The 22496-nt window shown below is 37.2% G+C and overlaps 1 protein-coding gene across 8 annotated transcripts in view; it reads left to right on the top strand.

The window, feature by feature from the left end:
- Positions 1-22496, top strand: part of USP20 (ubiquitin specific peptidase 20) — a 47595-nt gene that overhangs the window by 19179 nt on the left and 5920 nt on the right. For all 8 annotated transcript variants that reach the window (XM_074210931.1, XM_074210927.1, XM_074210929.1 and 5 more), the window contains 14 exons: positions 1173-1235; positions 1407-1535; positions 1733-1829; positions 1924-1993; positions 4052-4165; positions 5002-5080; positions 17775-18207; positions 18552-18689; positions 19388-19500; positions 20075-20247; positions 20458-20552; positions 20969-21002; positions 21248-21293; positions 22126-22306. In XM_074210931.1, coding sequence (XP_074067032.1) covers positions 1173-1235; positions 1407-1535; positions 1733-1829; positions 1924-1993; positions 4052-4165; positions 5002-5080; positions 17775-18207; positions 18552-18689; positions 19388-19500; positions 20075-20247; positions 20458-20552; positions 20969-21002; positions 21248-21293; positions 22126-22306 — 1765 coding nt within the window. The remainder of the gene's footprint in view (positions 1-1172; positions 1236-1406; positions 1536-1732; positions 1830-1923; positions 1994-4051; positions 4166-5001; positions 5081-17774; positions 18208-18551; positions 18690-19387; positions 19501-20074; positions 20248-20457; positions 20553-20968; positions 21003-21247; positions 21294-22125; positions 22307-22496) is intronic.

Genomic DNA, 22496 nt, shown 5'->3' with positions numbered 1-22496 from the left:
AGGTTCCATCAGCTCAGATGTAGTTCTCAGAAGTCAAGTCAAGAGGGCACCAGAGCAAAAGAAATTCAGGGTACATGATTTTACTTATTCACAGCTCTTCTCAAAAAGATGGGAAATTCCTGAGAGGAGGAATACAACCTTATTGTATTCTAGCCAGTCAACCAAATAATGAGCTCTAGCTGTGTGCACATGTCTTGTTGTGAAGACTATAGAAAGTGATAAGAAATGAACTTGTAATTTCATTGAGGAAGCAAGACACCTTGAAAAATGATGAACAATGTATGATTTAAGTACCAACTGATAAGTTCAAATGAGTGATAATGGGAGTACTGGAGAAAATGAAATCAATCTTTGCATTTAGGTGGTTGGACAAAGCTTTGTGTAGTAAATGGGATTCATGTTGGGTCTTTGAAGTGACCATTAAAATTTAGAGGAGTTGGGGAAGATATTCTAGGTATGAGGAATAGCATAAATTCAGGTAGAGTGACAAGGAAAAATTGACAGGAAAAAAAAAGAAGGGTTTACATCAATACAAGAATTTGAAACCACTTAGGCCTTGGTTAATACTCTCTGTTGTCTATAAAAAGAATATTCCAAAATTAGGAAACTATACTAACTGTCTAGGGATTGGTTCCCAATCTAGATCACAATCCAAGACTCAGATCCTAAGAAAAAAGACATTCTCTACTCTCCTGTGGTAAAACAGGAAATAGAACAGGGAATGAGAAAATTCTTTTTAATGGAGATAAAATAGAAGAAAAGACTTGCTCTGGGACCATAGCAGGGGCAACAATCTTAAAAATATGGCTACTTTACAAGATTGGTATCTGCTGCTTTTTTTTTTTAACCATGGGGAAGAGGGCATTAACGACCATGAAAAGGAGCCAGGAAGGGCCTAAAGTTGAAAGGGTTCCTTTTGTAGAATCACTGTCACATGCACTTCATCTTCTGAGATAATAGATATTCCCAATTTTAGTTCACTTTTAGATCCTGAAGTTAAAAAAAACTCAACAATGTCAATTCAGGGTTGTATTAAGAGAAAGTTGAGGAGTGTAACAGTGGTCAAGATGCTTTTTCTGTGATTCAAAATGAAGCTAATTATTTGGTCTGGATTTCCTAAGCTGCTTAGTGTTAGTTACTACTTACTCTTATTTATTTTTCTGTCCTCTTAGGTTTCTTGCCCTTATGTTGGATGTGGGGAATCCTTTGCTGACCATAGCACCATTCATGCACAGGTGAACCTTTTCCTTCAGGCTCCTCTAACTGGTGGAGAGGCCCTCAACCACTGAGTTGTCCCAGGAGTTTACTCCTTTATTAGCAGTTACATAAAGCTGGGCTGTAGCAGGAGATAATCTAACTAGCTCATATCCTTAGATAACTATTCAACTACTCCTTTGGCTTCCTAGGCCAAAAAGCACAACCTGACTGTGAACCTTACCACCTTCCGTGTATGGTGTTATGCTTGTGAAAAAGAAGTATTCTTGGACCAGAGGTTGACAGCACCCCCCCCACCGCCTTCCAAGTTCTCAGAGCAGGTGGGTCTTAGCATTATTTAGGCTGAAGATGTTTCTCTAGACGTGTGTGTGTGTGTGTGTGTGTGTGTGTGTGTGTGTGTGTGTGTGCACCTTCAGATGTGTATGTAACTAGATCATCTCTGGATGTACACACATCTATGGCTTCCTTGAGGGAAGTTTATGTGCTGCTGATGTTTTTCTCTGGGTCTTTCCTTTAGGAGACTCCTTTACCTTCTCACCCTTTGAAGGCCGTTCCTATTGCAGTGGCTGATGAAGGGGAATCTGAGTCTGAAGATGATGACCTGAAACCTCGAGGTAATGGCTAGCTACTTGGAGTTTGAAACATGAATATGGCTGCGTTTTTTCAAAACTCTCATGTGCCTTTCTCGTTCCTTTCCTGCTTCTGTAGGCCTGACTGGTTTGAAAAACCTTGGAAATTCCTGCTACATGAATGCAGCCCTCCAGGCACTCTCTAACTGGTAAGTGATCAAGCGTACTGGGATGATGGCAGGAGATGAACTTAAGGAACATAGGGCCCTTCAAGACACGGTGCTGAGAAACAAATGAAGACCTGATTGTATGGAGAGTGGGGGAAGCCCTCTTTAAAGAATATTCTGTCAGAGACACAGAGAGCTCCTTCGGGAGGAACCATAAAGTCCATAGAGGTCAGATCTGAAGGATATAGATCTATAATGTTAGTTCCTTGAGGATGGGTACTATTAAATTTATGTCTTTATATTCTGGGTACCTGGCATTTGGGGAGTAGAATGGCAGTAGAACTAAATGGGAGGAGGCTGCCCTTTTTAGTTTGTTGGTAAGAGCCCTCTTGACCATCCTCCCCCAGGACTTTAGAGCTTTGTGATGCTGGCATCAAGCAGGGCTTGCTATAGGAAGGACTTCTGACTCTGAGGAGAGGGTGATGTCTTATAAATAGGTGTCCTCAGCTCCTCACTCCCCTTCAGTCCACATAGCCGGTCATTTGCCAAATCTTGTCTATTCCACATCCATGACATTCCTTCCATCCGTTCTCTTGTCTCTACTCTCATAGCTGTCACCCTGGTTCACCTTATCACCTTTCACCTGGTCCATTGCAGCAGCTTCCTAATGGGTCTGCAGCCTCAGCGCCCCTGCTTCACACAGATGACAATGATTTCCCTAGATCTGTAGGGCCGACTATATCAACACCACCCCTAAATAACTCACATGGCCTAGGACTTTGTGAGATCAAATACAAATTCTTCAGTTTAGTATTTAAAGTCCTTTGCAACTGGATTCAGGCCTACATTGCTGAATGCCTTCTTATGCCTTCATCCCCTTCTTGTTCTCTGCTGCCCAGTTAAGTTGCCTTCTTGCTGTCTCTCTCGTGACATTCCATCTCTCAAATCAGGACCTTTGAGCTGGCTGCTCCCCAAACCTGGAAACCACTCCTGTTGTGCCTCCTGTACCTCCTTCTTCACTGCTCAGTTCAGGCAACTTCTGCATAAGGATTTTCCTTCTCTCCCCTCAGCTGTCAGTGTCTTTTACCATCCTAGATTATCTTGTTTTCTGGTTGTTGGGTTTCTTAAATATAATATACATACATGCTCTAATAGATTGTAATTCCATGAGAACAAGGCCTATTAAATTTTTGTCTCTATATCCTTGGTGCCTAGCCCATGGTGAGTGCTTAATGAAGGTTTGTTTTTGATTGTTTGGTCTGCTCTGTTTCTTTAACTAGTTTTGTTAAGCTCTGAAAATTCTTCATGTCATCTTAACAGCAGATACTGTTGCTAATGTTTAATATGTTTGTGAGAAATAATAAACAATGTAGTTAGTGAAAAGGTGAGTGGACTTGGAGCCAGGCTTTGACTTTTACTAACTGGCTGACTCAGACAAAGCACAAAATCTCAGGGAACCTCACTTTCCTTGTCTATAAAATGGGGATGATGAATGGTATAGCATCTAAATTTCTAAAGGAGAAGTTAAAAGAGTTACAGGAGGATATAGAGAGAAAACTATATTAATGGGTAACTTCATCTTTCCCCTCTCAGAACTAGATAAATCTAAGCACAAAATAAACAAGGAAGATGTTTAGGAGCTAAGTAGAATTTTTGAAAGGTTAGCTATGATAGACCTCTGGAGAAAAATGAATGAGAATAGAAAGGAATATACCCTTTTTCTCAGGATTTCATGGCACCCAAAATGGGGGTGATAATACTTGTGTTCCTTACCTTTACTATCTTATTGTGGGGACAGGCTGGATAGATTCTTGCTGTCATTGTTAGAGTACTTGAAGATTTACATAAATAGTGCTTTCCTTGCAATGGTTGGGTGCTTAGGTATACAGATATATTATCCCTATTTTATAGATGAAGAAATACAAGACTCAGAGTTAGTTTTTGCTGGAGTCATATCTTGAGCATGATGTTCGAATTCCAGTATTCTCACCACACTATGCTGTCTTGATTTGAATTTCCTGCTAATCCTACCACTTCTTTGGCAGATTAATGTGTTCTTCTTCATCTTCTCTTGTTTGTTTGTTTTTACTTCTTCTCTAGTCCCCCTTTAACCCAGTTCTTCTTGGAGTGTGGAGGACTGGTACGAACTGACAAGAAACCAGCCCTATGTAAAAGTTATCAGAAGCTGGTCTCGGAGGTCTGGCACAAGAAGCGGTGAGTGTGTCTATCCTTAGGCAGATGAGTAGAGAGAGAAGGTGTCGGCTCAAGTCATGACCCATAAGTGAAATTTTATCTTTTGACACCACAGTTTCAAATTGAGTTGGCTAAAACATTTCCTAACTGGAAGAAGGGACAAAGCACATACCCTCACACATAACTAATGTGTGCCTCACTTTGCTTATCTATAAAATGGAAATGATAATTCCTGTGGCAGGGTATTTAAGAAAGGCAGGTATATCTCTAAAGAACCTCTGGCTTCTTCAGGCATGTCTTAGTGAATCAGGTAAATTAATATAGTGGAGGGGTATGCTATTTACCTTTCATTGTAGCTACAGAACTCAAATGAGGAACATAGAGTTAGAGATAAATCACTGGTTATCAAGAGCTAGATCAGTTGATTGCCCAAGGTTACTTTAGTAAGATTTGGGCAAATATTTTAAAAAATGATTCTTTATAGGTATGTCAGTAGGACTAATTAGGGACTGGAACTTCAAGCTCATTGTGGATCAAATTTTTAGACAAAACTGCCTAAAGTAGAAGTGACTTCCCAAGGAAATCAAAGGTCTAAATCTAAATGATCCAGAACATGATGCTTGTCTTGGGATTTCAAAGTCCTTAAACTGTAGCCAAGAGCTCTTGAGTAATTTAAAGAGAGCCCTAGGGTTGTCCTTCTTTTCTCACCAGCCTTGCTGAGAAGACCTTATTCAGATTGTTCCATTAAAGACAAATATATCTCCACATGCAGACTTGTGTGTCTCCTGACCCTGTCTTGTTCTGAGTGATTGAATTGTCCTGGGAGAGTAAGATGAGAAATATATCTTTTTCCACAGACCAAGCTATGTAGTACCTACCAGCCTGTCTCATGGAATCAAGTTGGTCAATCCCATGTTCCGAGGTTATGCACAACAGGTAGGCCATCTGAGGAGTTCAATGCAAAGCCTGTGATGTGTGGTGAGTTCTAGGACTGACTTTAACCAGATTTAGGATTAACAGAGAACAAACCTCCATTAAGTGGCTGAATCCTGAACCAAACCCCAAATGATTTTTCTTGTTAAATTATAGAATTAGTTTGATCCCAGATTGCATTAAAACCAATCAAACCTTCATTAGGTGTTTATTATCTGTTAGGAATATAGAAAATAGGCCAGAGCAGCTAAGTGCTACAGCCTTTGAATAGGAGAACTTGAGTTCAAATGTGACCTGTGACCCTGGGTCACTGAACTCTCCCTCAAGTTTCTTCATCTATAAAATGGGTTGGACAAGGAAATGGCAAAAACTAGTCCAGTGTCTTTGCCAAGAAAAGCCCAATTGGTGTCATGAATATTGGGACACAACTAAAAACATTTTTTGTCATTGTTTTGACAAGTGTTTTTAAGTGTTTCACAATTAGTTATTGTTACAATACTTCTATTATATACATTGTTCTTGAAGTTGAGAGAAATGATTATTTCCCTCTTGTAAGTAATAATTAATTATTGAATTAGTTTTTCTATTTCCTCATTCAGAAATCAGCCCCTATAAGTTTTTTAGGTAGCGTTTCTTGAAACGCAGGGCTGATAACAAACTGATGGATCCCAGACCATTGAGTTTACTCAGACAGGCCTGGGAAAATATGGAGTCTAACTTTTGTCAGATGGGTGATTATGGATACAAATGATTCCAAAATTGAATGATCAAAATCACATAACCCCAGACCCTCAATAGAATAGTCCATCTCACATTATAATATTCATTCTCATTAATTGTTAATCAGAGTTGATTTCCACCTTCAGGAACACCCACTCTTCCAAGGGCATATAAGCATCTAGTAGGTTTCATAAGGGGTCTTTGGTCCAAGAGAAATGTCCAAATGATCATCCTTTTATTAATTATAGGCTATCGTTATTAATGCAGTGATTAATTAAATAGAAACTATGCCTCTCAAACTTTTTATATATCACATGAATCTGTTCACATCACTTTGCATCAGTTCATATAAATCTATCTAAGTTTTTCTGAGACATCCCTTGATTATTTCTTACAGCGTAACAGTATTTCATGCAATTATATACCATGGCTTATTCTTCCTTTCCCCAATTGGTGGACATTGCCTCAGTTTCTCATCTGGTCATTGTTCATGATCTTTATTGTATGTTGCTGTTATCTTGCTTTAAAATTTTTGCATCAATATTCATTAAGGAAATGAGGTTTATATTTTTCTTTCGCTGTTTTTGCTTTCCCTAGATTAGGGATCCAAATAATCTTTGTTTCATAAATGGAATTTGGTAGGATTCTTTTGTTGATTACCTTTTTTAAAAGCAGTTTATATTGAAATTATTATTTTTAAATATTTATTATAATTTGCTAATAATTCCATCTGATCCTGAGCTTTTTAATCATAATGGAGTTCAATTATGACTCTTATTCAATTTCTTATTCTAAAAGAAGATTTTAAGTATTCTATTTTCTATAATTCTGAGCAATTTACATTTTATAGATTTTCACCTATTTCATTTAGATTGCCATTTTTATTAACATAAAATTGGATAAATACCTCCTAATAATTGCTTTAATTTCATCTTCGTTGATTGTTCATTCACCCTTTTAATTTTAGATACCACTAATTTGATTTTTTTTTTTAGGTTTTTGCAAGGGAGTGGGGTTAAGTGGCTGCCCCCGATTTTCTTCTTTTAAAAAATTTTAACTAGTAGTTTATCTGTTTTGTTGTTTTTTTCCCAATAAAACAGCTTTTAGTTTTATTAGTTCAATTTTTGTTTTACTTTCTATTTTATTTTATCTTTCCTTCATTTTTAAAACTAATTTGGTATTTATGGGCAGCTAGGTGGCACAGTGGATAGAACACCAGCCCTGGAGTCAGGAGTACCTGAGTTCAAATCTGTTCTCAGACACTTACCTAGCTGTGTGGCCTTGGGCAAGCCACTTAACCCCATTGCCTTGCAAAAACCTAAAAAACAAACAAAAAAAACTAATTTGGTGTTTACTATGGAATTTTTAATTTGTTGCTTTGGTTTTTTTTTAACTACTTGCCCAATTTACTGGTCTACTCATTTTCTTTATTATTGATGTAAATATTTAGATGTATGGATTTTTGCCCTAAGTACTACTTTGGTTGTATCCCACAAATTTTGATCTGTTGTCTTATTGTCATTATAGTTAATGAAATTATTGATTGTTTCTGTGATTTTAGGATTAGGTTAGTTTCCAATTCATTTTTAATCTATGAATCCACAGCCATTTATGGAATGTAAATTCACCCACAAGACTCAAGCATAAAAAGTAAAAATCAGTGAGAAAGGGGCTGCTAGGTGGTGCAGCGGATAGAGCACCAGCCCTGGAGTCAGGAGGATCTGAGTTCAAATCTAGCTTCATATACTTAATAATTATCTAATGTGTGACCTTGGGCAAGTCACCTAACCCCATTGCCTTGCAAAAAAAAGAACAAGAAAACTGACTATATATCAAGAGAATAAACACTTAACAATTAAATGCAAAAAGAGTGCAATTAATGTTTCTTCTTTTACTTTTTTATGCTTGAGTCTTGTAGGTGAATGTAAAATTTTCCATTCAGTTCTGATCTTTCCTTCAGGAATAATTAAAAGTCCTCTATTTCATTAAATTTACATATCTCCCCCCCATAAAGATAATACTCAGTTTTGCTGTGTATGTTATTCTTGGTTGTAATCCTCCTACAGAAAATCATATTCTTTTATATAATATCATATTCTAAACCCTCTACTCTTTAGTTACTAAATCTTTTGTGATTCTGATGTGGATTGGTGATTTTGAGTGATTTCTTTCTGATTGCTTGCAGTAATTTCTTCTTGACCCAGGAGCTCTGGATTTGGGCTGTAATATACTTGAGGATTTTCACTTGGCATTTCCTTCAGTTAGAAGACTGATGTATTTTTCAGTTTCTATTTTGGCCCTCTGGTTTAAAGCTATCTGGGCAGTTTTCCATTTTAATTTCTTAAAAAAAAGTCTTGGCTCTTTTTTCAGTCAGCTTTCAGGTAGGTCACTAATTCTTTTTAGAAATCCAATAATTCTCAACTTGTCTCTCTTCAATATATTTTCCAGATTAGTTATTTTTCCTATGAAATATTTGATGTTTTCTTCTATTTTTTTCAGGCTTTTGACTTTATTGTTTCTTGATGTCTCATGGAGGCATTAACTTGTTTTTTAAGGAGTTAATTTTATTCAGTCTTTTGTACCTTTTTTGCCATTTGACCAGTTTAGATTTTTTTTTTTTTTTTTTGGTTTTTACAAGGGTTAAGTGATTTGTCCAAGGTCACAGAGCTAATGAGTATCAAGTGTCTGAGGTCACATTTGAACTCAGGTCCTCCAGACTCCAGGGTCAGTTCTCTATCTACTGCACCACTTAGTTGCCTCCCCAATTTAGATTTTTTTTAAGTATTTTTTTTAATTACATGTAAAAATATTTAACATTATTATTTTTTTTTTTAGGTTTTTGCAAGGCAAACAGGGTTAAGTGGCTTGCCCAAGGCCATACAGCTAGGTAATTATTAAGTGCCTGAGGCTGGATTTGAACTCAGGTACTCCTGACTCCAGGGCTGATGTTCTATCCACTGTGCCTCCTTACTGCCCACTTAATAATTACCTAGCTGTGTGGCCTTGGGCAATCCACTTAACATTCATTTTTAAAAATTTTCTTTACTTGCCTCGTCTTCTATCCTTTCATTGAGAAAGCAAGCAATTTGACATAGATTATACAAGTGCAGTCATGCAAAACATTTCCATATTAGTCATGTTGTGAAAAAACAAAGATTCAAAGAAACAAGAAAAATAAAGTTAAAGGTTTGCTTTGATCTGCATTCATACTCATCAGTTCTTTTTCTGGAGGTGGATAGCATTTTTCATCATGAGTCCTTCAGAACTGTCTTAGGTCATTGTATTGCTGAGAAGAGCCAAGTTATTCACAGTTGATCATTGTACAATATTGCTCTGGTTTTTGCTCACTTCACCCTGCATTGGTTCATGTAACTCTTTCTAGGTTTTCCTAAAAGCGCACTACTTCATTTCTTATTGCATTACAGTCATATACTGAGAAAATAATTCATTTGGACCCCCACTCTATTCTAATCAGTGTCAATCAATCTTATATGATTCCATAGAAATAGTGATCATAAGTTTAATATATTAGGTACCAGAGCTGTGGAATGCAGATTTCAAGACCACTTTCATAGTCATAGGGAGCTTGCTTTTCCTTGTTTTGTTGACCAAACCTAGTGTGGCAGAGGTGACTCAAAATTGTGGAAAGTTCCATTTTATTTTTGTAACTCAGGATTATCTCCTCCTGCCTTATCTAAGAAGTAATACATCCATCTTGTGGTCACCTTGTCAATAGAGCTGTTCCTTGCTTCACTCAACTTGTGATCCTACTGACATTTGGTTTTGCCTATTTTAGCCTATGCGTATGTCATATATCAAACTTTGGAATAATTTTGTATTAGAGAATAGCCTTTCTTGAATGTTTAGATATCAACCCTTATAAAAGTAGGGCCTTGAAAGAAGAGGTCCTCTCAGATCATGGGAAAGTTCCAAATTCCATTTCATTAGTGGGAACCTTGGACCCTTTAATAAAGTGTTATTGGCTCAGAGTTGTACCTTATATTAGGCAGGACAATTCTAATCTTCACAATACCATAAGTTGTTCAGCCATTCCCCATTTGATGTGCTTCTCCTCAATTTCCAATTCTTTGCCACAATAAAAAGAGTTGCTATAAATATTTTTGTATGCCCTTTTCCCTTTTATTTCTTTGGAATATAGACCTAGTGTTGGTATTGCTGGGTTAAAGAGTACCAACAATTTTATAACCCTTTGGGAATAGTTTCAAATTATTCTCCAGAATAGTTGGACCAGGTTACATTTTCACCAATAGTACATTAGTGACCAATTTTCCCGCATCCTCTCCAACATTGATCATTTTCCTTTTTTGTCATGTTAGCTAATCTGATAGTTGTCAAGTCATTATTTAGAGCATTTTTTCATATGACTACAAACAACTTTGAATTATTTCTTTATAAAATGTTTATATTCTTTGACTTGTATTCTTATAAATTTGCCTTTGTGTATGACTTATATTCTTAAAAATTTGACCTTTCTTTATATATTTGAGAAATGAGGCCTTTATCAGAAAAACTTGCTGTAATTCCACCCCCCCCAGTTTTCTGATTCTTCTATTCTTGACTGCATTAAGTTTTGTTTGTGCAAAAACATTTTAATTTAATGTTATCAAAATTATACACTTTACATCTGGTAATGTTTTCTATCTCTTATTTGTTCATAAATTCTTCCCTTATCCATATATCTAATTATTATCATATGCCCCTGACTTGCTTATAGAATCAGCCTTTATGTCTAAATCATGTCCCCATTTTGACTTTATCTTGGTATTTGGTGTGAGATATTCATCTATACTTAATTTCTGTTAAACTGCTTTCCAGTTTTCCCAACAGTTTTTGTCAGGTGTGTTCTTGTCTCAAAAGATTGGGATTACTACTGTACCACTGTTTATTGTGTACCTAATCCATTCCACAGATCCACAACTCTATTTATTATCCTGAATCAGGTTGTTTTGATGATTACTATTTTGTAATATATTTTGAGGTCTGGTATAAAAAAGTCACCTTTTAAAAAATTTTTCATCGATATATTGATATAGATAGATAGATTCTTGACTTTTTGCTCTTTAGATGAATTTTATTATGATTTTTTCAAACTCTATAAAATAATATTTGGTAGTTTGATATGGCACCAAATAAGTGAATAAGAATTCTCATTATTACATTGACTTAACCTATGCATGAGCAACTGATATTTCTCCAGTTATTTTAGATTTGACTTGATTTGTGTGAAAAGGATTTTGTAATTGTGTTCATATAAGTCCTTGGTTTGTCTTGGAAGGTAGACTTTCAGGTATTTTACTTCCAAGTATTTTATATTGTCTACAATTATTTTAAATGGAATTTCTCAGTTTATCTCTTGCTGCTGAACTTTGCTGGTAATATATAGCTATGTTGATGATTTATGTGAGTTTATTTTATTTCCTGAAAATTTGTTAAAATTGTTAATTATTTCAACTAATTTTTAAATTACTTCTCTAGGATATTACAAAAATGCCATCATATCATCTGCAAAGAGTGATAGTTTTGTTTCTTCATTTACTCTTCTAATTCCCTCGATTTTTTTTTTCCTTTTCTTATTAGTATAGCTAACGTTTCTAGTACAATCTTGAATAATAGTAGTGATGATGGGTATCCTTGCTTCACCTCTGATCTTATTGGGAAGGTTTCAACTTATCCCCATTATAGATATTTCTGTAATACATGTAATATATAATGGATACCTACTACCTAACATTTTAAGACAAGTTTCATTTATTTCTGTGCTGTCTAGTGTTTTTAATAGAAACGTGTTATGTTTTGTAAAAAGTTTTTTCTGCATCTTTTGAGATAATCTTAATGTTCTTTGTTGTTTTTGTAACTGATATGACAAGTTATACTGATAGTTTTCTAAATGTTGAACCAACCCTGTATCCTGGTATGAACTCCACCTGGTCATAGTATATTCCTATAATCTTGCTTGTATTTTTGCATCAATATTCAATAGGGAAACTGGTTTATAATTGTCTTTCTCTGTTTTTGCTCAATCTGGTTTAGGTATCAGTGATGTGTGTCATAAAAGGAGTTTAATAGAACTCCTTCTTTGCCTATTTTCCAGATTTTTTTATATTAGTATTAGAATTAATTGTTCTGGGGCAGCTAGGTGGTGCAGTGGATAAAGTACCAGCCCTGGAGTCAGGAATACCTGGGTTCAAATCTGGTCTCAGAGACTTAATAATTACCTAGCTGTGTGGCCTTGGGTAAGCCACTTAACCCCATTTGCCTTGCAAAAACCTTAAAAAAAAAGAGAATTGATTGTTCTTTAAATATTAGGTAAAATTCACTTGTGAATCCATCTGGTCTTAGGGATTGATTTTTTTTTTCCCATAGCTCATCGATGACTTATTCAATTTCTTTTTCTAAAACAAAGTTATTTAGGCATTCTCTTTTCTGTTAATCTGGACAATTGTTGTTTTTGTAAATATTTATTCATTTCACTTAGCTCATTAAATTCATTGGTATATAATTTGGCATAATAACTCCTAATAATAGCATTCCTTAAGAGGTGAATTCACCTTTTTTATCTTTGCTAGTGGTGATTTGGTTTTCTTTTTATTTAATCAAAGTTACCACTTGTTTATATATATTATTGGTTTCCTTTTAATTTTATTAATCTATTTTGATTTTCAGGATTTATAATTTGTTGTTTAACTGGGATTTTTAATTTGTTCCTTTTTTCTTCTATGTATGTGTGGTGTGTGTGTGTGTGTGTGTGTGTGTGTGTGTGAGAGAGAGAGAGAGAGAGAGAGAGAGAGAGAGAGAGAGAGAGAGAGAGAGTGTGTGTATATGTGAGTCTTTTGGAGTTTGTTTTTTTTTAATTTTCTGACCAATTCATTCTCCTGCTTTTTCAATGCTGTAAGTGCACAATGATATTAATTTTACTCCTAAGTACTGCTTTGGTTGCATCTCATAAATTCTCTTTAATGAAATTATTGTTTTTGTATTTTGTTTTTTTACCCACTCATTCTTAGGATTAGATTATTTTTCAATTAATTTTTAATCTGTATTTTCATGGCTCTTTATTGATCATAATTTTTATTGCATTATCTGAAAAGGATGTATTTAGTATTTCTGCCTTTGGTTGTGAGGTTTTAATGTGCTAACACATGATCAGTTGTTGTGTTAAGTACCATGTACTCACAAAGAAAAAGATATATTTCTGTTCCTTCTCTAAAACCTACCATATCTGACATATAAATTTCTATTCTTCTCCTTAACTTCTTTCTTGTTTGTTTTTTGGTTAGCTTTGTCTACTTCTGAGAGAAGAAAGTTGAGGTCTCCTGCTAGTTTAGTTTTACTGTCTTATTTTCTCCTGTAACTTATTTAACTTTAACTTTAAATTTGGATGCTACAACTTAACTAATATGGAAATATGTTAAATACAATTGTACATGTACAACTTTTCCTGGATTGTTCACTGCCATAAGAAGAGGGGGAAGGAGAAAGGAGGGTGGTAGGAAAATGTGGAACTCATAAACTTGCAAATGGAAGAATGTTGAAAACTACCTTTGTGTTTAATTGGGAAAAAATAAAATAAAATTCATTTCTTATCTGAAAAAGAATTTGGATGCTACATCATTTGTGTGTGTATATATATATACATATGTATATATGTATATATATATTTCTATGCTATATTTTTAGCAAAATATAGTTTCCCTGCTTATCTCTTTTAAGTAGATCTATTTTTGTTTTTGCTTTATCTGAGATCATGATTGCTACCCCTGTTTTTTGGGTTTTTTTTTTTAACTTCAGTTGAAATATAATAGATGGTGCTCCATCCCTTAACCTTTAATCTGTCTATTTAAAATGTTTCTTGAAAACAGCATATTGTAGGCTTCTGATTTTTAATCTAGTCTGCTGTCTGCTTCCATTTTCATCCAATTCACATTCTAAGCCAAGGGAACTTTTTTTCTGCCAAGGACCATTTGGTTAATTATAACATCATTTGCAGGCCATACAAAATTATCAGCTTAAAAATTCTAATCCTAAAGAGCTCCTAGATTTATTGAATTTCAAGTCCTGCCTGGCAACACCAGATCAAATGATACAGCCCTCAGACCAGATATTCTCTACCTGTACAAAGCTATAATTACTTTTTATTTTTGTCCTTTCTATTTTCCTCACTATCCTTCTCATTCTATTCCTATCCTTCCTCATTCCTTTTACTTTACTTTTACCTAGCATCTTGCCCCCCCTATTCCTGAACTTGCTCCAAGAATCCTTTCCTTATTCTCTCCCTATTCCTTATGTCCTTGACTGTTTGTTTCGGTCTGAATTCAGAAGATTCATATCCTTTCAGATGCATATGTTTCCTCTTTATCCTATTCTCATTAATATACACAGCCTTCTATTCCTTCCTTATCCTATTCTCTCACCCTCTAACTCAGTGGCCTCCCTATCCCCTTAGCTTCTTACTTCTTTCTGAATTTAGAAGATTTTAATACCTCTCTATATAGGGGTATATAAAATTCCTTTAACCCATTTCAAGTAGGTTTCCAGAACTCCCAATCCTCCCTCCCCATCTAATTCTTTTCAGTTATTCCTTTCTTATGTATGAAATAATTATCCTTTTTATCTTTTCCTACAGCATTTTATTTTTTAAAATCATATTCAACTCTACCCCAATCTTTCTTTTGAACTTCCAAATTACTAATGACAGTCTGGTGTACATATCCATGTATAAAAAGTAAATAATTTGTCCTTATAATTAGACTTTGATATTTACTTTATATTTTTCTTGAATCTTGTGTGTCTGATTTTCTATTAAGTTTAGGTCTTTTTGCAACAAAATCCTGGAAGTCTGGCAATTCATTAACTATTTTTTTTCCTTCAAGATTCTCCTTAACTTTGCTGGGTATGATATTTTTTTTATTATAACCCGTTTTTTTGCCTTTCAACATGTAGTGTTCCAAAACCACTATCTAGGCCCTAATTATGACTGCCATATTTGAATTGTTTTTTCTTTGTAGCTCATGATATTTTCTCTTTAACTGGGGTGTTTCAGAATTTGACTATGATATTCCTGTAGGTTTTCCTTCTAGGATCTCTTTCATGTGGTGTTTAGTGGATTTTTCCTATTTCTACTTTCCCCTTTTGTTCTACACTTAAGAACAAATTTCTTTATTTATTTATTGTATTATTGTATTGTATTATTAATCGTAGCTTTCAGGTAGTTTGATTAGTCTTATGTTTTCTTGATCTGTTCTCCATTTGTTTTTCTTAAAAGATGTTTTACATTATGTTTTTTCATTCTTTATTTTTTTTTTCACATTTCTTGGTGATTTCCCCTTTCCTAATTTGAATTTTCAAGGAATCATTTTCCTCCTTAAGATTCTGGATATTTTCTAGTTGGTTGACTTTTCATTTTCATAATCTTGTTTTTCTTTTTAAAAACTTTTCCTCGATCTCTCTTATTTGAATTCTAAAATCTTTTTTTGAGTACTGATATGAATTCTTTTGGGGCAGATGATAATTTAATGTTATTCTTTGCAGTAGGAGAAACATTTTTTGCTTCAGTATTCTCCTCTAAAGATGAAGTCCCGTACTGACTATCTGTGGATGGATTCTTTCTATTTTTTTTTTTATGTTTTTGCAAGGCAAATGGGGTTAAGTGGCTTGCCCAAGGCCACACAGCTAGGTAATTATTAAGTGTCTGAGACCGGATTTGAACCCCAGGTACTCCTGACTCCAGGGCCAGTGCTTTATCCACTGCGTCACCTAGCCACCCCTTCTATTTTTTTTTAATAGCAGCTTTTATTATATTCTCCTCTAGTCCTGGGGTGTGGAGGATGGTACCTCTAGCCTCAGGTCCTTTTTACTGTTATTTCTTGAGCTTTGTTCTAAATTCAACTTCCACACTTTCCCCCTCCAAGACACAGTTATGGTCCCTCAGCATAATTTGCTAGAGATGATCTTTCTCCCTGAGAACCCTCTGATGGGTCTAACGTTCAGTGTGTCCCTCCCCCCCCCCCCCCCCGCCGGCTGGGAACCAAGACCAAGAATTCTTCTCTTTCGTAAGTGTCCACAGTTTCAGCAGTGACCCTGTTTGTACTCAGTGTGCATGGACTGGCTCCTTCTCGCCCAGGACCATTTCTGGACAGCATAGCTGGGCCTGGCATCTCTGGCAGAAGTTCCTTCCCACTTGCCCAGCTCAGATCCAGGATTTCTCACACTGTCCAGGAGGTGAAAATTCCTGTGACTGACACAGAAGCTGAAGCTGACAGAATTTGGGAAAATTTCTGTGGTTCTGTGGGATAATGAGTCAGCTAATTAGGAAGGTATAAAATGAATGTCTTGCTTATAGTGAGGGCCCAAGTCTGTGTCCTCAACATCAGTTTGTAGCAGAGACAGTTTCACAGTTCCATATATTTCTCCACTTTTATTTGGCAGCAGAAATAAGGTGTGGGTGTGGAGTGATCCAAACCTTAGCCTTAGCAGGCAGGGTAAGATCTGTAGTGGGATAAGGGAGCAAGGAACTTGAGAGAGTAGGACAGTGTGAAATTGAAACTGTTTTACCAAGGAAGCAAGATGAGGAAAGGAGGAGAGTGTAGCTAGTGCAGGAGTAATGGCGCTGTAAAGAACTGAAGGGTTTGAGTCTCTGTGAGATGGCACAGCAAAGGAAACTTAAGAAGCAGGTAAACAAGAGTGATGAAATTCTGAGAGAAGAAAACCCTGAAAGAAGAGAGTGGTCTGTAGGCTCCAAGGCTGTGATGAGGTAAAGAAAGATTAGAATTTTAAAAATTAGATTTGGTAATTAGGAAGTCATTGCTAACTTTGGAGAGAGCACTTTGAGTTGAGTGATGACATTAGAAGCCAGATGACAAGTGATTGTGAAGAAAGGAAGGAGAAATGGCAACAATGAGCATAAGTAACTTTTATACTGCTTGATTCCAGCATTAGGGGTCCAGGTACTAAACCCTCCTGTGAACCTGAACAGAATTGATTATTTGATTCAAATCCCTGACCTTTGCCTCATGGCCTACAATTTTCACTGCTAGAATGAAGTTTCCTTAAACCTACAAGTGGTCCCCAGCATAATCCTCATATGCTTAGTGGTAATGGTCCGGTCTTCATTTATTGACTATCATAATTTTAAGGAATCTTTGAATTTGGCTGCTGCTTTTGGGCTCCCCATAGGCTTGAGCAAACTGCTCTCTTTTAACACCCCTGTCCTCTTTAATCCCCATCAGCCAGCTAGTGAAGTGAGGAGCTGTGGCCATTTATCTGTGTTTGAGATACTAGAAAGGGACAGTTCTCCCCCATGGAAAAGCTAGACCTGGTAGAACTGTATCTGTTTATGCCCAGTAAGCTTCATATTTCGCCCTCAGGGGGCTCTTTGCCTCCCCCCCCCAGATATTTGATAGTTTCACCTTTTAGTTTTGGAGGAAATAAGTAAAAGAAAAGGTCTCTGCTGAGCATATATGGACTTACTAAATACTTGGATGAATTTGAATTACTGTATTAAACACTTCAGGACTCTGGTAAAAAATTTTATTTCTTCTGGGTCATGATTTGTGAGGCAGAGACAAGTTTTAAGTCACTTTGGGTCTTTAAGTCACCTTTCCCTGTAGCCAGATGGATTACACATCTCCCATCCTTAACATTAACAAGTGAGTTAAAAATATTTTTCTAGGTTTCCTTAAAAAGAAAATGAATGCAGACTCAGTTTTTCTCCTTATGATTGTTATTTTACTTAGGAGTTTTGAAAGATTTAGGATCCTGACCATCAGTTAATTCTCTGAGCTGGTCTATTTGCTTATTTCTTTGGGTTGCCAGGTTGGTACTAGCTGTTGTATGCCCCCTTGACAGAGTCAGGAACCTCTGGAGAGGCAGAGTGGCTTTTCACATGAGCCCTACTGAACCCTCATCTCTTGGTATCCCGGGGAAACTTAGTGTGTTCACTGTTGTTCTTTGTTTGCAGGACACTCAAGAGTTCCTACGCTGTTTGATGGACCAGTTACATGAAGAGCTCAAGGAACCAATGGCAGCTGATGTGAGGGACTCTGACTCCAGTGACTCAGAAGAGAAACGGGAGGGTGACAGGAGCCCTTCAGAGGATGAATTCCTCTCCTGTGACTCCAGCAGTGATAGGGGTGAGGGGGATGGGCAAGGCAGGGGGGTGGGCATGGGCAACTGCCTGGCAGAGACTGAGTTACTGATCCAGGATGAAGCAGGCAGGGGGATTTCAGAGAAGGAGAGGATGAAGGACAGAAAATTCTCCTGGGGCTACCAGCGAACTAGCTCTGAGCAAGTTGATGAAGATGCAGATGTTGATACCACCATGGCCACCATCGATGATCGCCCCACTGAAGCCCTTCCCTCTCCACGTTCCACCAGTCCATGTAGGACACCAGGTACAGATACACAGCCCAGAGCTCCTTTGTTTCTGATAGGGATAGTGCAGAGGAAAGAGAAACCTCATTTGGAAAGGTGATACAGTGAATGTGACATCCACCATCCAAAGAGGTATGTGGTGGTGGGAAAGGCATCCTGTATTGTAGAGTTGACAGCATTTGATGTGGTAGTACTTAATTTGAAGAAATTCTTGGAGCTTTGGTTTGATTCCACTTATTGCACAAGAGTATGTTCTTCCCCTTTAGGCACACTGCCAACTGATGGATCTGTAGGCAGGACAGTCCTGCCTCTGAAGTCACTTCAGGAGCCCTTTTGGCTCCATAACTTGACCCTCTTTTCCTAGAGCCAGATAACGATGCCTATATGCGTTGCTCCTCACGCCCCTGCAGCCCTGTCCACCATGAGGCACACTCCAAGCTGTCAAGCAGCCCTCCTCGCTCCAGCCCCGTGAGAGTGGGACCATCCTATGTACTCAAGAAAGGTACTAGTTGTAGGAGGAAATGGAAGCAGAGGGGATGTCTGTAAAAGTTCATTACTGGAGATGGGAGCCCTCGCTTTACTATTGTCTTAGATATAGGTCTAGAAAATTAAATTTGTATAGATTCATTATATAAACAACTCCTCAAGATTGGGAGAATAACCAGAATATTCTTAGACCATCTACAGTGTCTGCAGGACATCTCATCCTGCCTCAGAACTCCCATCTGGAGACAGCTTCCCCTCTCCAGACTTAACAAGATCCCTATAACCTGTCCTGTTTTCCCACTCTTTTCCTTTATGTCGCCCTCCTGAATCATCTCCTGGCTCTTTGCACTCCTCAGTCTACTGAGTCTCAATCTAGACATTATTCTGTATTAACTTGAAATTGGGGAGCACCATTTTTTTTAAGTTCTGAGTGCTTCTTGAGCATTATTTTATTGCTCTGTGAAGTGGGAGGATCAGATTTATACCCAATTTGCAGCTAGGAAACTGTTATCCATGGAAGTTAAGCAGAATTGATTTGTCACAAGTCATATGGTAAGTCCCTGGTGGAAACCAAGACTTGAATCCAGATGTCTTATTTCCCAAGCCTAGATTTTTTAGCTCTACCATACCTATATAAATACCTCCTGGGCAGGGGCTTACTATACAGACCTGTTGGAGCAGGCGACAGATACCTTGTGGGTTGTTTTTCTCTAGCTCAGGTGCTGGCTGCTGGGAAAAAGAAGAAAGAGCTTCGGTACCGTAGTGTCATCTCAGACATCTTTGATGGCTCCATACTCAGCCTGGTGCAGTGCCTCACCTGTGACAGAGTATGTCAGTTACAAGCATTTTTAACTTCGAAACTTCTGCTAGTGATAAAATAGTGAGACAGCTAGATTTGTTCCTCAGACATTTTACCTTGAGACATAATCATTCTGCCCTAAGTTGTGTTTCATGAAAGATAATCTCAGATACTTTACCCCCTTATCTGAAGTAGATTAATTTTTTCATACTTACATTCCCCAAAACAGTTTTTAAGCAACAAAGGAATAGCAGGTAGGATGTCACTGATGTTTTGACAAAAGAACTAGAACACATGTCTTTAAAAGAAGGAGGTCACCTGACATATATCCAAAGGGCATTGTGATATTTGGCTGAAAGAACTTGTGATTAAAAACCTTCTCATTCCAGCTCCTATGGCTGCTAGAAATCATACTGCTCCAATTTGAGATAACCCAAGGTTTAATTGTAAAAATCTTTCTTGATTCAGGCTGAATGGAAGAAATTTCTCAAGTGTATTTGACTGGTACTTTCCTCACTGATATCACACAACAATCACCCCACAGGTCAGGAGACGGGGCCAGCTAGGACCAGAAACAAACTCATTTCATTTGCCCCTGGCAGGTATCCACCACTGTGGAGACATTTCAAGACCTTTCGCTGCCCATCCCAGGGAAGGAAGACCTGGCCAAGCTGCACTCGGCTATCTATCAGAATGTACCAGCCAAGCCAGGGGCATGTGGGGATAGCTACACATCCCAGGGTTGGATTGCATTCATCATGGAGTATATCCGACGGTACTTTAGTTTACCCTATGAAGCAAATCAGGGAGTTCTTGAATCTTCCTCCCAGTTTTGATTGTAAAGCTCTATTGCTTTTAGATTCTTAAACCACCTACAAAGACTTCCTCCTCATTCCTTCTGACACACACACACACACACACACACACACACACAGAAATGATGCCAACTTGTAAGGAGTCACTTTTACCTTTTTATCTTCCTTAGGTTTGTGGTATCTTGCATCCCCAGCTGGTTTTGGGGTCCTGTTGTCACCTTGGAAGACTGTCTTGCTGCTTTTTTTGCTGCTGATGAGTTGAAAGGTGAGTTGAGCTGTAGCTTTGAAGGGAGAGAATCCCCTTCACCTGTTGAGTCAGTCTCAGGCTGTTCTGTTCCTCTGCAGGTAAAAACTGAGAGAAGCCTGTGGAGTTCTTGCTTTGGTAGTTTCTAGAACTGTCAGAGCAACATAGAGTCACTGATGTTTTGACAAAAGAACAGCAATAAATAGACTGGTCTTCTTTTCTCCTTATCCCAGTGTATGGGGGGATGGACATAGGGCAGCTTCCTTTGTTCAGTCGGGATTTGCCATGGAGTCAATAACAATCCTTTTTGGTTCTTGGTAGTTTTAACTACAAGCAAGGGCTTCATTCATCAGGTTTAAAACAAGAATTTTTAAGCTTAAGCTCTTTAACTTTGGTTTTCTATTTGCTCAGTTGCTTTATTTTTTTTTTCTCTTCAGGAGACAATATGTATAGCTGTGAAAGATGTAAAAAGTAAGTGAATTTCCTTTTTCTTCCCCTGGATTTCTCCCTCACCCCCTTCTTTGCCCTTCCTTATCTATTTCCATTGGCTCCTTTCTCCTACTATCTAAGATGATCTAAATAGCCAATTAGTGATAATCCAAGAGAAGCTCAGAGTAAAGGAAGAGTCCCTGGAGGCTTTGTTTCTACAGCACCATACAGTCTTTGCCCTCAGTGCTTCTCTCACAAGAAACCTTGGTGCTTTGTTATTTTCTTAGATTACGAAATGGAGTGAAATATTGTAAAGTTCTTCAGTTACCTGAGGTAAGTAGAGGAAGAACCTTTGTCTCTGCCCCTTTAAAATTTGTTTCCCTCAAACTTGCAAGGTTAGAAATGCAAAAAGGAGACCTGTTGGTAGAAAAGAAGTAGGTTTCTTTTGGTTTGACCCAGATCCCTGAAAGCAACATCTGTCACTAAAGGGAGGGGACAAAACCCTCTTTAACAAATAATGCAAACTTTTTACTCTTGTCTTCGTGTTATTAGTTTACTGTGCTTCTGCTTCATGATTCTCTGAAAGCATAGTGAAAGGAGTTAAAAAACTCGAAGGTTGAGTAAATAGATCTCCTTCTAAAAGGACTTTTGATTAGGCACTATACTTCTCAGTAGCAGTGAAGTAGCTAGTGGGATATTTTCGTACAACCTTCAAAAGATTTGTCATTTTAGCAAAAGATACTCCTTAATATGACTTCACCCCTATAAAGGCATCTAATTCACTTTCTTTAAAAAGTTAACAAATGGAGTTCAATTGGTGTTAATTCATCTCAATTTTTATCAATGATTCTTGTGTGAAGTTTGAAATGGTCATTGCTTCCTTTTTCTTTTGTCATTGCTTCTTTCCTGGAAACAAAACACTCAAAACTACCTTGGGTCCTAAAGAATATAATTCAACAGGTCCAAGACTTTTTGTGAATACATTTATTTGTTTTTCAAGGCCTCTCTATTTGAATGATCAAAAAGAATACAAAGAGTGCTGACCAAAGTTTTGTTAAGGGACTGTCAAAAACTTGCAAAGACTATCTGTTAAGCTACTTAGAATTCACACATCTAGTTTCTGGAAATAGCATTGGTTTTATTTTATTTTTTCTCCTTTTTTTAGATCCTATGTATTCATTTGAAACGTTTTCGGCATGAAGTGATGTATTCCTTCAAAATTAATAGCCACGTCTCCTTCCCCTTGGAAGGTCTTGATCTACAGCCCTTTCTTGCCAAGGAATGTGTCTCCCAGATCACCACTTATGACCTCTTATCTGTCATCTGCCATCATGGCACAGCAGGCAGTAAGTCAACCCATGTTCCAGTGTTCAGGCTAGTCCAAAGGGACCAGCTTCTTACACCATCTCTCCTCACTAGTTATCTCAGTTTATAAACAGTCAGACCAGCTTGCTTTTGATCTTGTCTTCCTGCTGCTGTTATTCCAGATCTTTCCCCCACAACCTATGTGTATCTCCATGGCCCTTCTCTTTCACT

This window comes from Macrotis lagotis, chromosome 1 (genome assembly GCF_037893015.1).
Source record: "Macrotis lagotis isolate mMagLag1 chromosome 1, bilby.v1.9.chrom.fasta, whole genome shotgun sequence".
Taxonomy (NCBI): Eukaryota; Metazoa; Chordata; class Mammalia; order Peramelemorphia; family Peramelidae; genus Macrotis; species Macrotis lagotis.
The sequence above is the reverse complement of the archived record's forward strand: the minus strand, read 5'-3'. Positions and strand labels throughout refer to the sequence as shown.